Below are 17,030 nucleotides of genomic sequence, written 5' to 3'. Positions count from 1 at the left end.
CAGCTGTAGCATGCTGTAAAGCAAGCCACAAAATGATCATGGTGAACAAGCCAATCTCAGGGTCCCTCCAGCATAGCAGCTACGCCGTTCTCCTTGAGAACAAGGCCCTACTGTAAGAGGAAGAAGCAACTTGGATGAGTCTGTCACACTTCCGTCGTTTCTTCCATTTCCCCCTAAGCTCCAAAACGTAGACTCTTTCTTAGGGATCAAGAAGTAAAAATTAGATATAAATAAATGCCATCTCCATGAAAAACGGAATAAAAACTAGCTTATAGGTAAACTTGCTATAAAAATTGAAAATTAATTCACAACCTCAAATGCTAAAGTTAGATCTCTTTTAGATTTTAATAACATGAAGCAAGTTTAAACACTTTATTCCCCTCTATCATAAAGCTACAAGTGCTTAATTAAATAAAGGGAATAATTGCAAAGTGTTTGATAGGAGTAAGTTACACTGATAGTATAATGACAAAGTTATGATTTTAAATAGTCACTGAAGAAAATTCAAAAAGTTTCAAGAAAAGGTTTACAATTCTCTGCATTCTTAAGAATTCAGTAAAACTGCCTGAATGTTATTTAGTACATACCTATTCTAATGACTTCAGAATGCTTGAGAACTAACTGAAAAGGAAACTATATAAATTTCAAGAGAGAACGAAGATAAATGATAAATGACCTTCACGATAAATAAAGGTCAAAACACGAAAGTCCTTACCTTGTAAGGAAAACAGCAGCACCTGAAACGAGAAAACACTCCGAGGTACCATTAAGTTGAGCTTTCTCACAATGTTCATTTCAGTGGACTCTCTCTCTCTCTCTCTCCCTGAACGGAAGCCAAATTGTCGGTCTTCACTATGACGACATCTTACAAGTGGGAGTGCTTCGTCGTGGGCTCAGATGCAGACGAACACTGTTATGGGATAAAGGGACTGAAGGGAAACCCCAGCTTGCTACACACAGCATCTGAGGCTGTAGAACTCACGTTCAGCCCTTTGGCTGAGTCTCTCGTTAGCGATGAAAGGCAGCTTCTTGCCTGAGCCCGTATCAGTTACAGCCGGCCACACACCTGCACATCAGACACCTCTTTATCTGATATCAGCCTGTTGTAACCTTGCAAGATGCGAGCATCCAAACAATACTTGGTTATGTTTTCTAACGTCATGGAATAACCATTGAATTCCTAAGTGTTGGTTCATTAGCTACATCTTCTTAGTCACAAAACAGTAGCCTTTGAGGACGAGGACAGGTGGAATGAAATCTAATCAACTTTCCCTACAGTGTCTACAATATAGCATTTTATTCTTAAAAATTAAATTAAAACTGTGTGCACGTATTTTCAACTGAAATTCTATTACGGTCCAATTAAGTTGACGGTTTCATCAACCCAGAGAGCTGTTAAACACTTTAGAACGAATGCAGATTTGAAAAGGAAACAAAACAGCTCAGCACGTACTAAAAACTTTTCCTAATATTCTATTTTTCCATCCTCAATGGTAAGTACCTGTTGAGATCACAAAGAAAGAGGTCTTATTCCCGCAGTTGGGCACGCTTCTCCAGAAGCGATTGACTGCCGAGGGCAGCATCAGAGAAACACTATCCTTCATACTGAGCAACAAAAGAGATGCTCTGAGCCCACAAACAAATGAACGCCAGGCTTACGCAGTGTGTTCACATTTCCTAGAGCAGATTCTGTGAACTACCTTGCCCCTGTCCCTCTCACTCAGTAGACAGACTACAATAAAAAAAAAAAGCATCTGACTACATCAGTACCACATAGCAATTATTACTGTTTGGTGTTTCCCAGACACTTGCTTTGCAATAAGTTCAAAGTATCCAATGACTGATACATCCAATATCCAGTACATACCCCGTTTCCTGTTATTGTCCCACATTCCCTGATCACATGATATTATTGTTCCATGCGATCTTAATTCACCATTGATGAAAAACACCTAATTCCATGAAGCAACAAAAAAAAAAGTATGCCCACTCAATAAAAAGTAATCATGAAATATACACACATAGCATTAAAAATAGCTATGTGCCTGTCTACAACACACACGTGCACACTCATTTTGAAGTTTTAATGCATATGTTTTAAAGTAAAGCATGCATTCAATAATATTTGCTAAAAAGTCCATCTCTTTTATCCTTGAACTAATTGGACAACTAATTCTGCACAGATAATTAAGTTAGTAACTCAAGATTACATTCTAAACATGGTCCAGAAATATGTATCTATTAAGCCACGGTCAAAACTACAAAATCATCTCTTTTTTTAATGTATCAATATAGACTAATTGAGAAGCAATGGCTACACTCTGTTTAGAACATAAGAAAAATTGCCTTCCAAAGAACTTTCTCAGATTTAAGGAAGTAAGTTTTTTGTGTAAAATGCTATAAATCAACATATGTTACTAAGCCTTTGCTTCCCTTCCCCTGGCTAGTCTACAGCTCTTCTTAGCTTTGCTTATGGAACAGTGTATGATGTGACAGATGTTGGAATTCATAATTCAGAATTGTTTTCTCTAGCTAATAACACCTCGATTTCTTGCCTTGAAACTTAACTTTTTCAAAAATGATGCACATATAGAAAACTCTTGAATTGAAATCAAAGTGAAGTTTTATGATTTGATAGTTGGATTACGAACCTAGTTGTTTTTAATGCGCTTGAAAATTGCCTAGAAAGTCATGTGAACTAAACATTTCTCATATAAACTTTGAGAGCACAAAATTTAATTAAATTTAATAACTGAATTTTTACCTCAAATTTCATCTGGTATCTTTTGATTCAAAAGTATCACTTCAATTTTCACTGAGTAAAATTGAAAATTCCAAGACTATATCATCTGACTTTTTTTCTCTTTTTCTGTTTTTAAACTCGGTATTCAGAAACCGGAAGGTGTTTTGTCTATTACAAAGCAGTAAAAATTACCACCCTAAAAAAAATAATCCTCAATGTATCCTTCTTTTATAAGTAGGGGCTTGCTGTGTGCCTTCCCTCCACTCCCCTCTGTCGAGGCTTCTCATAGAGAAGAAATTTCAAAAGAAGAAGAACCAATGACAAAGAAAGCAATAACGAAATGCCAAGTTCTTTTTCAACTAACTCCATCCTGAACTTGTTACCTGAAATGGTAGTCAGCATTAAAATAAGCAAAATAGGCTTCCATGAATAGCTCCAACACAACAGAGCTCTAGATGAAAGATTAGACCCAGGCACACAAAACGGGAATTTATGACTATTTCTATGTGCGATTATTGCTGTCAGAATGACAGCTTTTATATTTCTTTCTACCCTGACAAAGGAACTTAGGCAAAATGTGAGTCATCTGCCAGTTTATGAAGAGATTCTAAGTTCATAAGAAGCCTGAGTCAAGCACAAAATGCAAGCAATAAAGAGTCCCCTTTTTGCCACAAAGCACTGTGCATTTTCCCACATGGAATATGAGCTTCAGAAAGTTGACACCTAACAACCTTTTGGCCCCAACCCACCACATTCAAAACAACTTGCAAGAATGGGAAAACTCTGACCTCGTGGCGTGTGTGTGTGTGTGTGTGTGTGTGTGTGTGTGTGTATCAATGATAATGGGATTTTGTAATAAAATTCGTTGCCTTGGAAGAAAATGTATTTCCCTAGAATATTTATGTAACATCCATTTACATAAATTGAGATCACATCTACAGTAGCCAACATGTGATTGCCACAATATCACAGTCTACTAGTGAAATTCAAATTCAGTACAAATGAAATTCCTCATTTGCTTTGCTAAACCTAACACATTGCTGGTTCCATGATTTTTTTTTCCAGAATTTGTCTTGTCATTGAGATACCAAAAAAATCTATCTCTAAGATGAATTTTAGCACTATGAGTTTCACTCTTTTATTATAATACTATAATAATATAAGACTACCTATTACAATAAAATAATCTGAAGAATTGTACATATGCTTTCAAGCTGTGTGTTGTGTGATTATGACTGAGATGTTTCATATAATTTATTTTAGATGTGAGATCTATCTTAGCTTTGTTATATGAGGACAGGTAATATTTCATAAATCATATCTGTATTAGCCATTACTTCAACTTAAAGTTTAGACCCAAAAGTCACCACGCTATAGATTATAAAGACATTCATTTTCAGGCTGCTGTAGAGTGATTGGCTTTGCACTATCCAATGGGGAAAGAAGTAATGTTCCTCCAACACATCTCCTCTTGTCAACATCTTACTTCTGCACCTCTCGTGTTCACTGGACTACTACAACATGTTGGATTTACACGATCTAGAACATTACATGAGGTACTAAATAGAGAGAGGGGAGCTAGTTTCTCATGCCTGTGATCCTTGCTTGTATCATGAGTATTTGTGTGCACCTGCTTTAAAATTGCTGGGAGAAGGTATTTTAAGGTCCTGGGGAGCAAGCAGCAATGGTTTCAATCCCACGGATTGTAGTTTGCTTCTCTCAACGGTTTTGCAGTACTGTGTGTTGTTTATATGGTTAGCATTTTCTGGGAGAATCCTATTATCACCAGAGTTTAGGATGTATCTATCACCCCCCCATATTCCCCAAAAATATACCTACTGCTATCATGTGTTCTAGGAGTTTCTTGCTTCTTAGCCTAAATGTTCTTAGAGTCTGAATTATAATCATGACTTCATATTGAAGGAAATCTAAGTCCTCTTCTTGCTTTGGCTTTGGTTTCTGGGAATGTCCCTTAGAGCTATGTGGAAGCATCAAGTGATTTCTGTGGTTAACCATCTTATGTATTTCCTCCCGGCTTTATAAGTGGTAAATTTAAAGATCATTATGAATTACCATATTGCCAAAACCAAAACACCGACCATCAAAGACAGGTTTTGTTCCTTTGATGTACTTTAAATATTTGTTTTCTTTTTCAGCTTAATTGTGGCTTCCCTTCCCAGCTTAATTATAAGGGAAAATTATCCAAAACAAATAACTGCAAGATTTGTGGGTTTTTTTAAGGAATAACATCAAAACAACTCATCATCGGATCATAATGCATAAATTAACCAAGTAAAATTTGGCGATTAATATTAATAACAAAATGATATTAATAAAACCAAACCAGTCAGATTCCTCAATGCCATGCTATCGCACCAAGATTCCTGCTCAAACAGCAACAATCTGGCTTACTATGGCTGCCAATGTAACCTCTGGATAGTGCCTGGAGTGAGTTTAATCACACACGTCCTCTGTATTGGAATTGTTGGTTCTGAATGGTCTTTGGGGATACGATCTTCCGTGATTTTTCAGCAGAACACACATCAATGTGAAAACAACAGAAGAAACCAAGTTCTTCATTGTGTTTTGAGAATCAAATAACAGTTGGTCAAGAACCCAAGAGTGTGCCCCTTATCTTAATGTGACCTCTTCCCTACTCCCAGCCTGAATAAGACTCTTACTGAGTGGCATACAAAATTGTTATTACCTCCCAAAGGCTGCAGTGACAAAGTCCCAGTCCCTTTAGAAGCTTTTCTCTAGTCTTCTCTCCTAACAAGATAAGTTTATCAACTTTACTTAGAACACAGTGGTAGTTATTTAACTGGTGTGTACAAGAATTACCTAGGGAGCATGTTAGAGGCATGGATTCCCAAGCCCAGCTCCCCTACAGCTCATGTTTTCTGATTGACACTAAGGGCATCAGGCATCCACATTTTGATAATGAGAGCATCTGGCTTTAAGGAAATAGAACACAAAACAGGTAGGAAAGAAGGAATACAGGCAAATTATAAGTACAGTGGAGTTGATAAATTCCTCTTGAAAACAAAGAAACAGAGGTGGAAAACTAAGGGGGGATAATTAAAGGTGAGCATCCCTGCCCACTGTGCAGAGTTAACTGTTTGGGAAGATGACATGGGCATGGTTAGTTTTTCTACTCTTTCTAGGTTCTTTTTCTCCAAAGCAATCCTCCCTCTTACAGCTTCTGGTCCATTGGCAACACACCTTCAGAACTCCCACTGAATAGGTGTGGTGTGCTGTTCTTCTGCTAACCCTGAGGAAAAGATGCCTGCGTCCCTAAATCTCAGAACCAGGAAAACTGATTACTCAAGAAACACAGGTTTTTAAGAACGTGATTATGCTTTCTAGATGAGATTATCCTTGAGACTGCCTGGGAGTCCAGGGTAAAGATGGGTAAGAACAGAGAAAAAGTCAGAGTGAAGCACTGATGGGGAAAGAAAACAGACTCGAAAACCATAAAAGGCAAAGGAGAAAGCAGTTCGGCCCATGTCTTGTTGTGAGCCCAGCGAAACCCATTTTGGACTTCTGATATTCAGGCCTATTGGTTACATTTGTGCTGTGTTAAGTCACGAAGTCTGTGGCGATTTGTTATAGAAGCAAAAGAGCCCTTATAGCCTCTGTCCACCAATATAAGCGCTTAGTTCTCTATAAAACGAACACATGGCTAATCCTAGAACTGATCCATATCTTTCTCATTTACATAAATATAAATGATAGAGACAAAAATTATTGGTCGTCCTCAGGTTGTGGGCCCTCCCTTTGAGGGCCTGGGAGTATTGAAGATGGCAGCTATTTTTCATCCTTTGAGGGCCTGGGAGAATTGAAGATGGCAGCTATTTTTCATCCTTTGAGGGCCTGGGCAGAATTGCAGATGGCAGCTATTTTTCATCCTCTCCTCCATTTCCCAATAGCAGGACACACATACACAAACACGCATGCATGCATGTGCAATACACACATGCACCTATACATATCTGAATTTGAGAGAAAGCAAGAAGATACATAGGAAAAGTTGGAGGGGAAGAAAATAAGGGGAGTGATGATGCAATTTGATTATAATCTTTAAAAATAAAATAATTTTAGAAATAAAAAATTAAAAGGTGGGAGAGAATGGCTCTCCTACACCATTATGCTCTGTGTTTTATTGTCTAACAATAGGCATACTTTCTGGTTGAACTAAATTACTTTGCTGTTCATATAGACAAGAAAAGTCAGAAATTCCTAGACGCAGGCAGATGGGAAAATCCAACCAGTCACAAAAAAATGATAAATAATAGTTTAGAGATCTCACTGCTATGGTTTAAAATGTTATGTAAGATGACATGAAACATCAAAGAATAAGACATATAAACCACTTGGAATTCTAATCCAAAGGGTGTCACAATAATAGACAAAGTAAATAAGGAAAAGAATAAGATGCCCCCCCCCGAAAAAATCCCATAATGTAAGTTCCATTAAAAACCATTCTAAAACTAATTAACTATGGGGAATGTGATTAATGTCAAGGTGTTCTGAGACAGTTGGAAAAAATGGAAGGTCTGAAAGGTGATTTTTAAATGACACCCAAGCTACCAAGCAGGAAAAATTGCTTATGTTGCTGATTGAGAGGCCTAGTGTGTATGAAGAAGAATAGGCAAGGGAGCGCCGGGAGGAAGGCTGGAAGGTGGCGATAGCAAAGTGAGGAGAAAGCAAAGCCTTTGGGCTCTTTCTCAAAGACCACGGGAGCTAGTGGAGCATCTGAAGCAAAGGAGCAGCGGAGGACTGCATGCATGTGTGCACACCCATGCAAGGATGAACCCACAGAGACATTTACACACACGCACCTGTCTCTGGCTACTTGAAAAGCCAGTCTGTATTCAAAGACACCCGTAAATGAAGGAAAGCAGGCATGGTAAAAATCCCTAAAAGATGAGAGCCATTTGGTCTAGGATAGAACATGTGCAGCCTGAAGAAAGATATTAGTCCAGAAATATCTAGAAATAAACTAGCAGAATTTGCTGTTTAATCAAACGTGGCTCTCAGAGGAAGGAAATGTAAGGGAGGATGCTTTCTGGGATAACTAGTTGAATGGGCAGTAATGTCAATTTTGGCCACAGACCTCGGACAAAATCCAGTTTTGGATATCATGAAATACACTGCAAGTTGTTTTATTCATGAAAATGGATACAGGTACCCTTTGTTGTCATCCAGTTTCTGTTTGTGTGGCTGCTTGGTTAGCTTCGTTTGGCTTTTTTGTTCAACAATTTTGGTTTAGTTGGCCAGTCAGGTGTTCGTTTGTTTTGGGTGGGGAGGGCGATCTTAGGCAGCAAAGCTTGCCTGAAACTCTTCTGTAGACACTGCTGGCCTTGATAATGAAATCCTCTTACCTCAGCCTCCAGAGTACTGACGTCACCTGGAGTACTGGAAGTGACTTTGGGTGGTTATTTTAAAGCTGATAGAAACGGTATCATAAAGAATAACGTGCTGACAAGATAGGAGAGGATGCTGAAGAGGGGACCATTTTGAGGAGGCAGGGATCTTCTCTTAAGGAGTATTAAAGCCAGGGGGTGCGTTAATAGGCACATAATACACATCACACAGGTACACACAGCAAGAAAACACATGACAGGGAGCTGTCTTCAACAGCGCTGGTGTGTCACCTTTAGAATCCCAAAGGAAGCTTCGAACATAGAAAATCAGATTGTTGGTTTGCAAAAAAGACAATAAAGCAGGGATATAGCTCACATGTTTTGTTGTTGTTGTTGTTGTTGTTGTTGTTTGAGATGAGGTTTTTCTGTGTAGCCTCGGCTGTCCTAGAACTCGCTCTGTAGACCAGGCTGGCCTCAAACTCAGAGATCTCCCTGCCTCTGCCTCAAGTGCTGGGATTAAAGGCGTGGGCCACCACCCAGTTATCACACTTCTAATCCTAGAGAGGCTGAGTAGCAGAAGTTTAAACCAGCCTGGACTACATAATGAATCCAAAAAGAAGCCCAGGTTATGTGACATGCTGTCTTTAATAAATATTAATTAATAATAAGTCAAATTAGTTTGACAACCAAGCTGAGTGTGGCGTTAATAAATCTGAACTCCTATTACGTGTATGAATAACAATATTAGTACATCAACCATGTCAGAGGCCATATGAAGCGTCACTGAAAGGTGGCAGAATTTTAAGGATAGTACTAAAACATAAGTTAACCATTCCTGGGAAAAGGTCATTTACCACACCTGGGAAATGGCCAGGGAGGGCTAAAAAAGCCAGGGAAACAGAGACAGCAATTGCAGACCAGGGCTCCCAGGCACATCAAGTCTTCTATTAACCAGCTCATTCTCCATTCCTTGTTGTGCACTCCTGAGACCAGGGTGGTTGCCAGCTCTAGCCTCCAGCTCACTTAGCAGTGGACCAAGAGCCCAGTGGATCTACTTGTAAAGGGATGGATCACACTTTCAATGGCGATTGTGCTGACATCTGGTGTGAGCAGGGTTTTATACCCAGTGGAATACAGGTAAATACTTCGCACGCTGGGCAACGTGAAGGACCACGGTTTGCAGCATCTGTGGGTTCCCATGATATAAATCTTCACAGTTTTGCCAACTTTGAGTACAATATAATTGCAGCTGGCTCGTAAAATTCCTGCGAATTTCCTAATCATCGTTCACAAGCCAATAAAAACTAGATCAAGTACACAACTGTACCCCAGTTAAAAAGCCTCATTAGAGCACTGTATATAGCAAAAGCTAACACGAGTGGGCCTCACCCACTGCTGGATTTTACCTAGGCTCTTCTCTATGACATTTGCCTCATGCTCTTCAAGGAGAACATGAGCAAGCCAAGTATTAAAGCCAAGAGTCACATAAACTTTGTTCATGTAACCAATCTTTCTACTTTATTTTTATCCAGCAGAGCTTGTGTGCAGAAAACTGATTTTCCCTTAACCTGAGCTTATATTTAATCAAGTCGGTTCTCTTCCACTTATGCCAGGTATTGCCCATTAGCAAGTCATTTCTTGCAAGCACAGAGAAGCCCTCTGCTGGTCACTTTTGGAAGTCAACGTTGATGACGGGGTTCTGCACGTCCTGGCCCTGCCAAATTGTGCACTCTGTCTCGAAATGCCACTAGGTATGGATGACTTGGCGACTTCTAGGAGAGTTTGCTGTGAAGACAGGAGACAAGTTAGCTCACAAATCAATGTTGGGTGAGTCCATAGATTCGTTCTAATTCAGCCAAAGAAACTAATAACCATCAACTTCATTTTAAAATTGGCATTCTTAATTCTTCCAAGGGGGAATGGTCTGCTCGCTAGATACATGAAAAGGAATTACACTAAAAAGAAAATATGAGGTTCTCTAACTTATTTTCTAAATAGCAGCGCTAAGCCAGATGTTTGTGAGAATAATTTGAAAGGGTGAAAAAAATCTTCCATGTCTCATTATTTCTCATCCTTTCTGTCTGATTCAACCATCATATTTTGCTATGGCTTCTTGCTTGTAGTATTTTGGCTACATGGAGTTTGTTTTTCTATCATTTTCAATAGGAAAATGCACTAAAGTTTATTCATTTCATATAGTTCTTAAGACCTGGGGGAAAACTGGGCAAAATACATATTAATTTTACAATCAGAAAAGAATCAATGTAAAAGCTATATTGCAATATGGCTTTTAGCATATTCTCTGGTATAATGTCATATAACAGAAAACAAGTTCCATTTATACACGTATTTATTATAACTATGTTGTTGGCTAGTCATAACTATAATTAAACTCACAGCTAAAAAATGCATAGCTGTGGTTATGTTTCTTATTCGGGTCATAAGAGAAAAGCGCTCTGATTTTCTTGTGTAGCTTAGTTAGAATTATCCTTGGTGATCTTTCCAAGTTCTTTAAAATTGCAGTTTAAGGATCGTGCTGCGTGGTTGGAGAACATGACAGAAATGTTCTCTGGCTACAAAAACATCAGAAATTAACTTTGGCCGGTTTAGAAACAAAGGGAACTTGCCAGAAAATTACAGGGGAGTTCCCCAGAACTGTGAGGACGATTAGACGGGTGTCTTAGATCCTAGGTTATCATCCATCTCAAGTCAGACATTCCCATGGCTTCATTTTTCCTACAAACTGCCCAAGAGTTGAAGTCCCCAAGGGACCAACTGGTCACATGCTTAATGTCTGGTTACACATAAGAAGTTTCCTGGGACACCTCAGCTTCCTTGGTTAGCTTTCCAAAGACTCCATATCCTTAGAGGAACACAATTCAAAACACCAAAACAACAACAAAAAGAAGACAGTGACGTTAGGAAGAGGCAAGAAAAACAAGAAAGATTCACCACACTGCTGCTTTTATTGTGCCCACTGCCTCCATCAAGGGAAGAGAAGCAGCCACCTCACTCAGCCTCAGTTTCTTTCATAAAATGAGATGGGTATAATGGATGGCTTCAAAGATCTGGATTTTGTGCTCATGAAGGCTACTGGAAGACCCTAAAGTCACCTTTGGAAATGTCCCCAACTAGACAAGGGACCTGGCCTTATACCCACAGTCCCAGTTCCTAATACCCTTCCCTCTCGGTACAGCATAGTCCTTTGCAGACACCTCCTGCTCCCCCAGCTCTTGGACCTGAAACGAAGAGGTTCTGGAACTCAGTGAACTCATGAAAAAAACCTAAACACAAATATACTTCGCTGCAGTGCTTACACAAATAAATTACGTCACAAAATATAACATTTTTCTCATTAAAAGGTAGGATTCGCAGCAATAAATGCCACAGGGAAGAATTCAGTTCTTCACATTATTTTGTTGTTGTTGTTAAAATGAAAGTTTAAAAGTACTTTCACAAAAATACGAAAATTTATCCTCATAAAGCAAAGCCTGGTACTCCATCTAGAGGACAGTTTGAGTTCTTCCATTTAAGGGCTATAAGGGGCTTCTCAGAGATGTCTACAACACACTAATTCTTGCTATAATCATACTAATGATTCTCAAGATCATATCTCATTTGTTAAAAATATTGTGAATATGCCCATTTCATCTAAGACTGGAAAACTGTTGATTCTCTGAGGGCCAGTTTTATGTTTTTAGTCATAAAATATGTACTCTGAACTTCTCAGTTTTTAATGGGTTAAAAAATTAAATATGAGCAGCTGGAGATGTTGGAAAGATGTTGGAAAGCACTTGCCACAGAAACACGAGTCCCTGAGTTCAGGTCCTAAACAACCATGTAAAAATTAGAGTGTGGGGGTTTATGACTCCAGTCCCAGGCCAGGGAATTAGAGATGGGGCATCTAGAAGCTCCGTGGACAGCCAGACTACCGGAACAGCAATAAGCAGTTTTAGTGAGAGCCTCTGTCTCACAGAATGAAATGGGGGAGGCAGCTGAGCTCCTATCATTGGTCTCTGGCCTCTGTGCACAGCACTACTTAAGTGCACACACAAAGAGCAAGTAGGATTTTTAAAAGCCACTTTCTACTTTTGTAATCGTTTTAATAAACTACCAAAAGCTTTGCTTTTTGACAGCTATTTGATCTTGTTAAAAATATAATAAAACGTCGGACAAAAATATACATGTTCTTTCTTCGCTCCATTTAACACAGCATTTTCTTTCAAAATGTTCTGCTTGTTAAAAGTGCGAGCTATTTTTATTTTGGTAACCAGGGTTGCAGTTGAGTAATCTCTCAACCAGCACCTTGGAGAACTGTACTTTTACATAAGGCCTAAGGGTGCATTCTACCAATAGCCGTGTTTCCAAACGGAAATGTCCATTTAATCTAATAGATTTATCCACTAAGACTGGGAGGAAGCAACATCCTACGGTCAGAGGAAAGAAAGAAGAGTTTGAAATCGGGAGATGAGAAAGTTCTGTGGGGAAAACGGGGCTCCCTGGTAAAGGCTGGACGACAGCCATCTTGGTAAGGGGTATGAGGTCAACTCTGGCTGGACAAGTAAGCCAGAGCCTCCTGGTACTGCTCAGGTTCTGTGGGGAATAGAAAACCATCTGCGCGGTATGACCTGACAAGAGAAGATATAGCTGAACACAAAATTTCCTCTGGGTTCATTCTGCCTCACCCAAAGGAAAAAAAAAAATTCACTACCGCTTCTTAAAGTTCACCGTTTATCTTGCGTACATGCCACTGTGACAGATATAGTTTGTCCAAATCTCCAAGATACAGCTCTGGGAAATAGATGGTTTCCATAGACAGAAAGGATGAGAGGTGAAAGGAAAAAACAACCATCAGAGCTGAAACTGATGTGTCTTTCACAGCAATTTGCTAAATAGTGTGTTCTTGAGAAGAACCTGAGTCCTCTGGCAGATGGCTAACAAAACGACCGACATTCAGAAGCCGGTGTCCTTGAGTGCAATTCTGAAGGAGAGCTCACATGCCATTCAATGGGAAGTAAATCATCCTCCTCCCCTATGCCCTGAGCTTACAATCGTTTGTTCAAAGTCACAAAGCTGGGACCAGAACTCTCGCCGATTGATCTCCGTTACTTTCTATAACTAACATCATCAAAACCTATACAGATGTCAATAAAAACTCAGTAGCCTATCTTGGGAGGTCAACTGTTCAAACGTTTCATTTTTAAAGGAAAAATAACAAACAGAATAAAACTTCATAAAGTATAACCATACTTGGTTCTGTTGAGTTGATATGAATACATTAAGAAACATTAAGGGGTTTTTTTGCTGTTATTTTTTTTTTTAATTCACTCAGCTCTTCCTCTCTTGTTCCAAAACAGTTTCTGGGCACTATCCAATAATTTTAGAGCCACATTATAAAAACAAACTTCAAGATGTCCTTTGGCAAGGTTTAGCCAACTTTGGAAGGTAAAGAAAGAGCAGTCTGAGGCCTATGGACTGCAAACCCCATGCCTTCTGCCTATTTCCCTGTGGGAGTGCAAAGCCTACTTCATAGGAGACTCAGCCTCACTGAATAGAAAGGCTGGCTTCTCTGTTAACTACAGACTTAGCAGGGCTTGCTTCGTGAGCCTGGGAAAAGCATGAACTACAAAGTAACGGAAGAATTATGTTTTAAAAGGAACCACTAAGAATACTACCACTAAGCAAAACATGTGTTTACTCTTGCGCTGAGGTGTAGTGACCTATTACCTATAATTCTGGTAAAAAGCTAAAGTCGTGAATAGATTCTTACCAAGCAACAGACACTTGCTCAGTAGCAGGGAAGCCTCAACTCTCAAAGGAAAAGGCAGACATTAGCTATAAGCATTTGCTGTGCTCCCTTGTAACTTTATATCACTTTGAAGCATTATGGTTTTTAACCTGGTACTATGTAAGTCTGTCTTTTCCCAGACTGGGGGAAGCTCTTTCCTGAGTCCGCTAAGATCCGAGGCACAAACTGTTCCCAAACATATTACTCAGCAAGTATCAGTGGAGGCATCTAGCAGGGAAGATAATTGCCACAAATGCCATGATGTGCCAGCATAATTCACACCAATAACAACACTGCTCTATGTCCAGAAGAAAAAGGAAGAGTCAGCCGGGCAGTGGTGGCGCACGCCTTTAATCCCAGCACTCGGGAGGCAGAGGCAGGCGGATCTCTGTGAGTTTGAGACCAGCCTGGTCTACAACAGCTAGTTCCAGGACAGGCTCCAAAGCTGCAGAGAAACCCTGTGTCAGAAAAACCAAAAAAAAAAAAAAAAAAAAAAAAAAAAAAAAACAGGAAGAGTCTATAATATTAGAACCAATTTTTAAGCCTGAGATCTTGGCCATCTCTTTCTGAAGCTGAAAAGGAAAGTCTCTATAAGGGGAGTCTTGTTTCAAAACGCTCACTAAGGCTACAACAGCAATCTAGAAACTGGGTTGGAATGAGCTTTCCCATTATTTAAACCTTTCTCTTTCCCTCCTAAACTCTCTTTCCCATTATGACCTGATGTCAGGTTCACTTCAAATTATTGCTGAACAAAGAAGGGGCAAAAATTCCAGGTGCTGCCAACAGTTATTCATAAGCCTGAACATTTAGAAGCATCTTAGGGAGCCCCGCCCAGACCAATGAAATCCTTCCTTCTAGATTAGGGACCCAAGCCTTTTCATCTGTTCCCAGAGTTTCCCAGATGTTCCCTCGCTCAGCTTTCTGAATGTGGATACTCTTTAGTCAGTATTCCATGATGTGACTTTTGCAAAGAGTCCATTTTGGTCTTCTAAACCATTATATTCTAGTTTCATAATTATTTTTCTAAGAAGTAGATTGCTACTGAACATTATTGTTGATGAAAGACAGGCGAGATTTAAAACAAAAACAAGAAAGGAAATCCAATCTCAAGAAACTTAACAAATGTCCCGGGTGTTGGATCTTATTTGGTCAACTGGTCAAAGACTGGATTCTCCCTATTTAATTCAGAGACTTGCTTGCTAACGATGCTGAAAGGAAAATAAACATCAAATTAAAGTCACCATGAGAAAAAAAAGGATTATTCAACTGGGACTCACAAAATCTGGATCATGTTTAGAAGCTAATAGTTAAGGGACATTGGGACCTTGAACTTGTCACTACTCTGTCTCATTTTCCCATCAGAAAACATCCTCTCCCAGCATTCTATCAATCTGCCTGTGTGTATACTTAATAAAACGTCATCAATCAAAACACCTGAAAAGATGCATTGTTCTTCTGTCACACTGACAAAATGATGGGGTAGACTTCTTCCCTCAGACCCAAGAACGCCAGATTGGAAAAGCCACGTTATAAACCCTTTTGAAAAGTACAAAGGCTAGAACAAGAAGAACAGCCCTGTGGGAAAGCTTCACTCCAACGAAAACACTGACAAGCCTGGGGAGGATCGATTGTTTATGATCCTGCTCTCTGGAGACTGGAATTCTCGGATACACCAGATGGTTTTATTTATACAGCAAAAGTTCAGCTCCAGTGAGGTGCTGCGTGCAATTCATACGCAAATAAAAGACACTGTATTTATCCACTGCAGTCACATCCTTGCCTGGAAGACTGATAGCCTTTGTTGCTGATGAGCCTTTCCACAAGGTGTATGCATATGTTTCAGGAGGTCAGCCTCTTTTCAAAGGAACACCACCTTCCTGATACAGCTAAGTGGTCTACAGGAACTAGAATCAAACATAAAAAAAGTTTCAGCCATCTCTGGTTCTTCCTCTGCTCAGCGCATGACAAGTCACACTTAATTTACTCTTTGATGTCCCTGTACAATCCTATCTCCTCAAATAGCATTGTTGGAAATGAAAAAGAAGGCCCAACCCCCTCCCCAGCCAAATATTTCAAGCTGCATCCTGTATCAAGTCCTGGCGCTAAGTCAACTTCTTTAGCCCAATTTAGAGCACGTGGCAGCGATCCAACTCATTGTGGCTGTTTGTGGACCCCAGATCATGTTTCAAAAAGAAGGGGCAGGGATCTGCTGACCTTCTCAGGACAGTGGAGAACAGCTTTTCTAGTGTGGGACACCTGATCTTTCTGCTAACATTAGCTCCTCATCGACGATGGTGCCAAGATTGCATGAGGCACCAATCATGCCAGCCTTTTTTACGTCCTCCTCCGAGAGGTGCGGGCCTTCCTGTCACCCGCTGAGTTTCAGTTTTGGAATGCCTTTCCCTTTCAGATCCAAGGAAGCTGGGTTCTATTCACATGTGAGATCAAGCACAAGGCCACTCTTAATCGAGCTGTCCTGTTATTAATAGTGTATGCCTGCCCGCTGTCATTGTCTGTATCCTCGGATGGGCAGTGAGATTCATAACAAAGACACAGTAAGAGCATTCGAAAAGCAACAACCCTAGAACTTCTATCCTACGAAATTCCCTCAGTCACTGGGGTGCTCTTTCCCGTCAATGTCTCATCCGTCAATCATTTCTTAAAAATATGGCATTCATTCTTACTGGGCTCAAGCCCTCCTCAGCTTTGCTTCTACTAGATCTTCAAGAACAGAATGGCTGGTGCAGACTTGACACACGGGAGATCTAAAGGAGGAGAATTTCACCTTCTAGGCCATCCTCCCTCTTTCTTCCTCATGTGGATACTTAATAGAAGTATGAAAAATAACCTTGCCCTTGCCTCTGCAGTCCCTAAATCAGGAATTCTGATTCTCAATCTGAAAGGGCCTTTAGGAACATTTGCTTCGGTCAGCTCCTACCTTATAAACATGGAAGTCTGTGTTAATCTGGAGATTCTAGGAGTAAGAGATGTGGTCAAAGTAACCATTGGCTTTCCTGGAGTTTATTCTTACTATAAGAAGGTTCTGTTTCCTGCTCTGATGTTATCGTCTTCCTATCTCCCTAAACAAATAACTCTTGAAGTCAGGGAAAAATGAGAAAAGAGAGTGGAATTA

At 39.8% G+C, this 17,030-nt stretch overlaps 1 protein-coding gene across 2 annotated transcripts in view; it reads right to left on the bottom strand.

Annotated features, from left to right (window-relative positions):
- The window catches only part of Otogl (otogelin like), a 120,980-nt gene extending 120,213 nt beyond the window's left edge, over positions 1-767 (bottom strand). For both annotated transcript variants that reach the window (XM_005358092.2, XM_026784580.1), the window contains exon 1: positions 716-767. In XM_005358092.2, the coding sequence (XP_005358149.1) occupies positions 716-767 (52 nt within the window). The remainder of the gene's footprint in view (positions 1-715) is intronic.
- Positions 768-17,030: the final 16,263 nt, after the last annotated feature.

This window comes from Microtus ochrogaster, chromosome 24 (genome assembly GCF_000317375.1).
Source record: "Microtus ochrogaster isolate Prairie Vole_2 chromosome 24, MicOch1.0, whole genome shotgun sequence".
NCBI lineage: Eukaryota > Metazoa > Chordata > Mammalia > Rodentia > Cricetidae > Microtus > Microtus ochrogaster.
The sequence above is the reverse complement of the archived record's forward strand: the minus strand, read 5'-3'. Positions and strand labels throughout refer to the sequence as shown.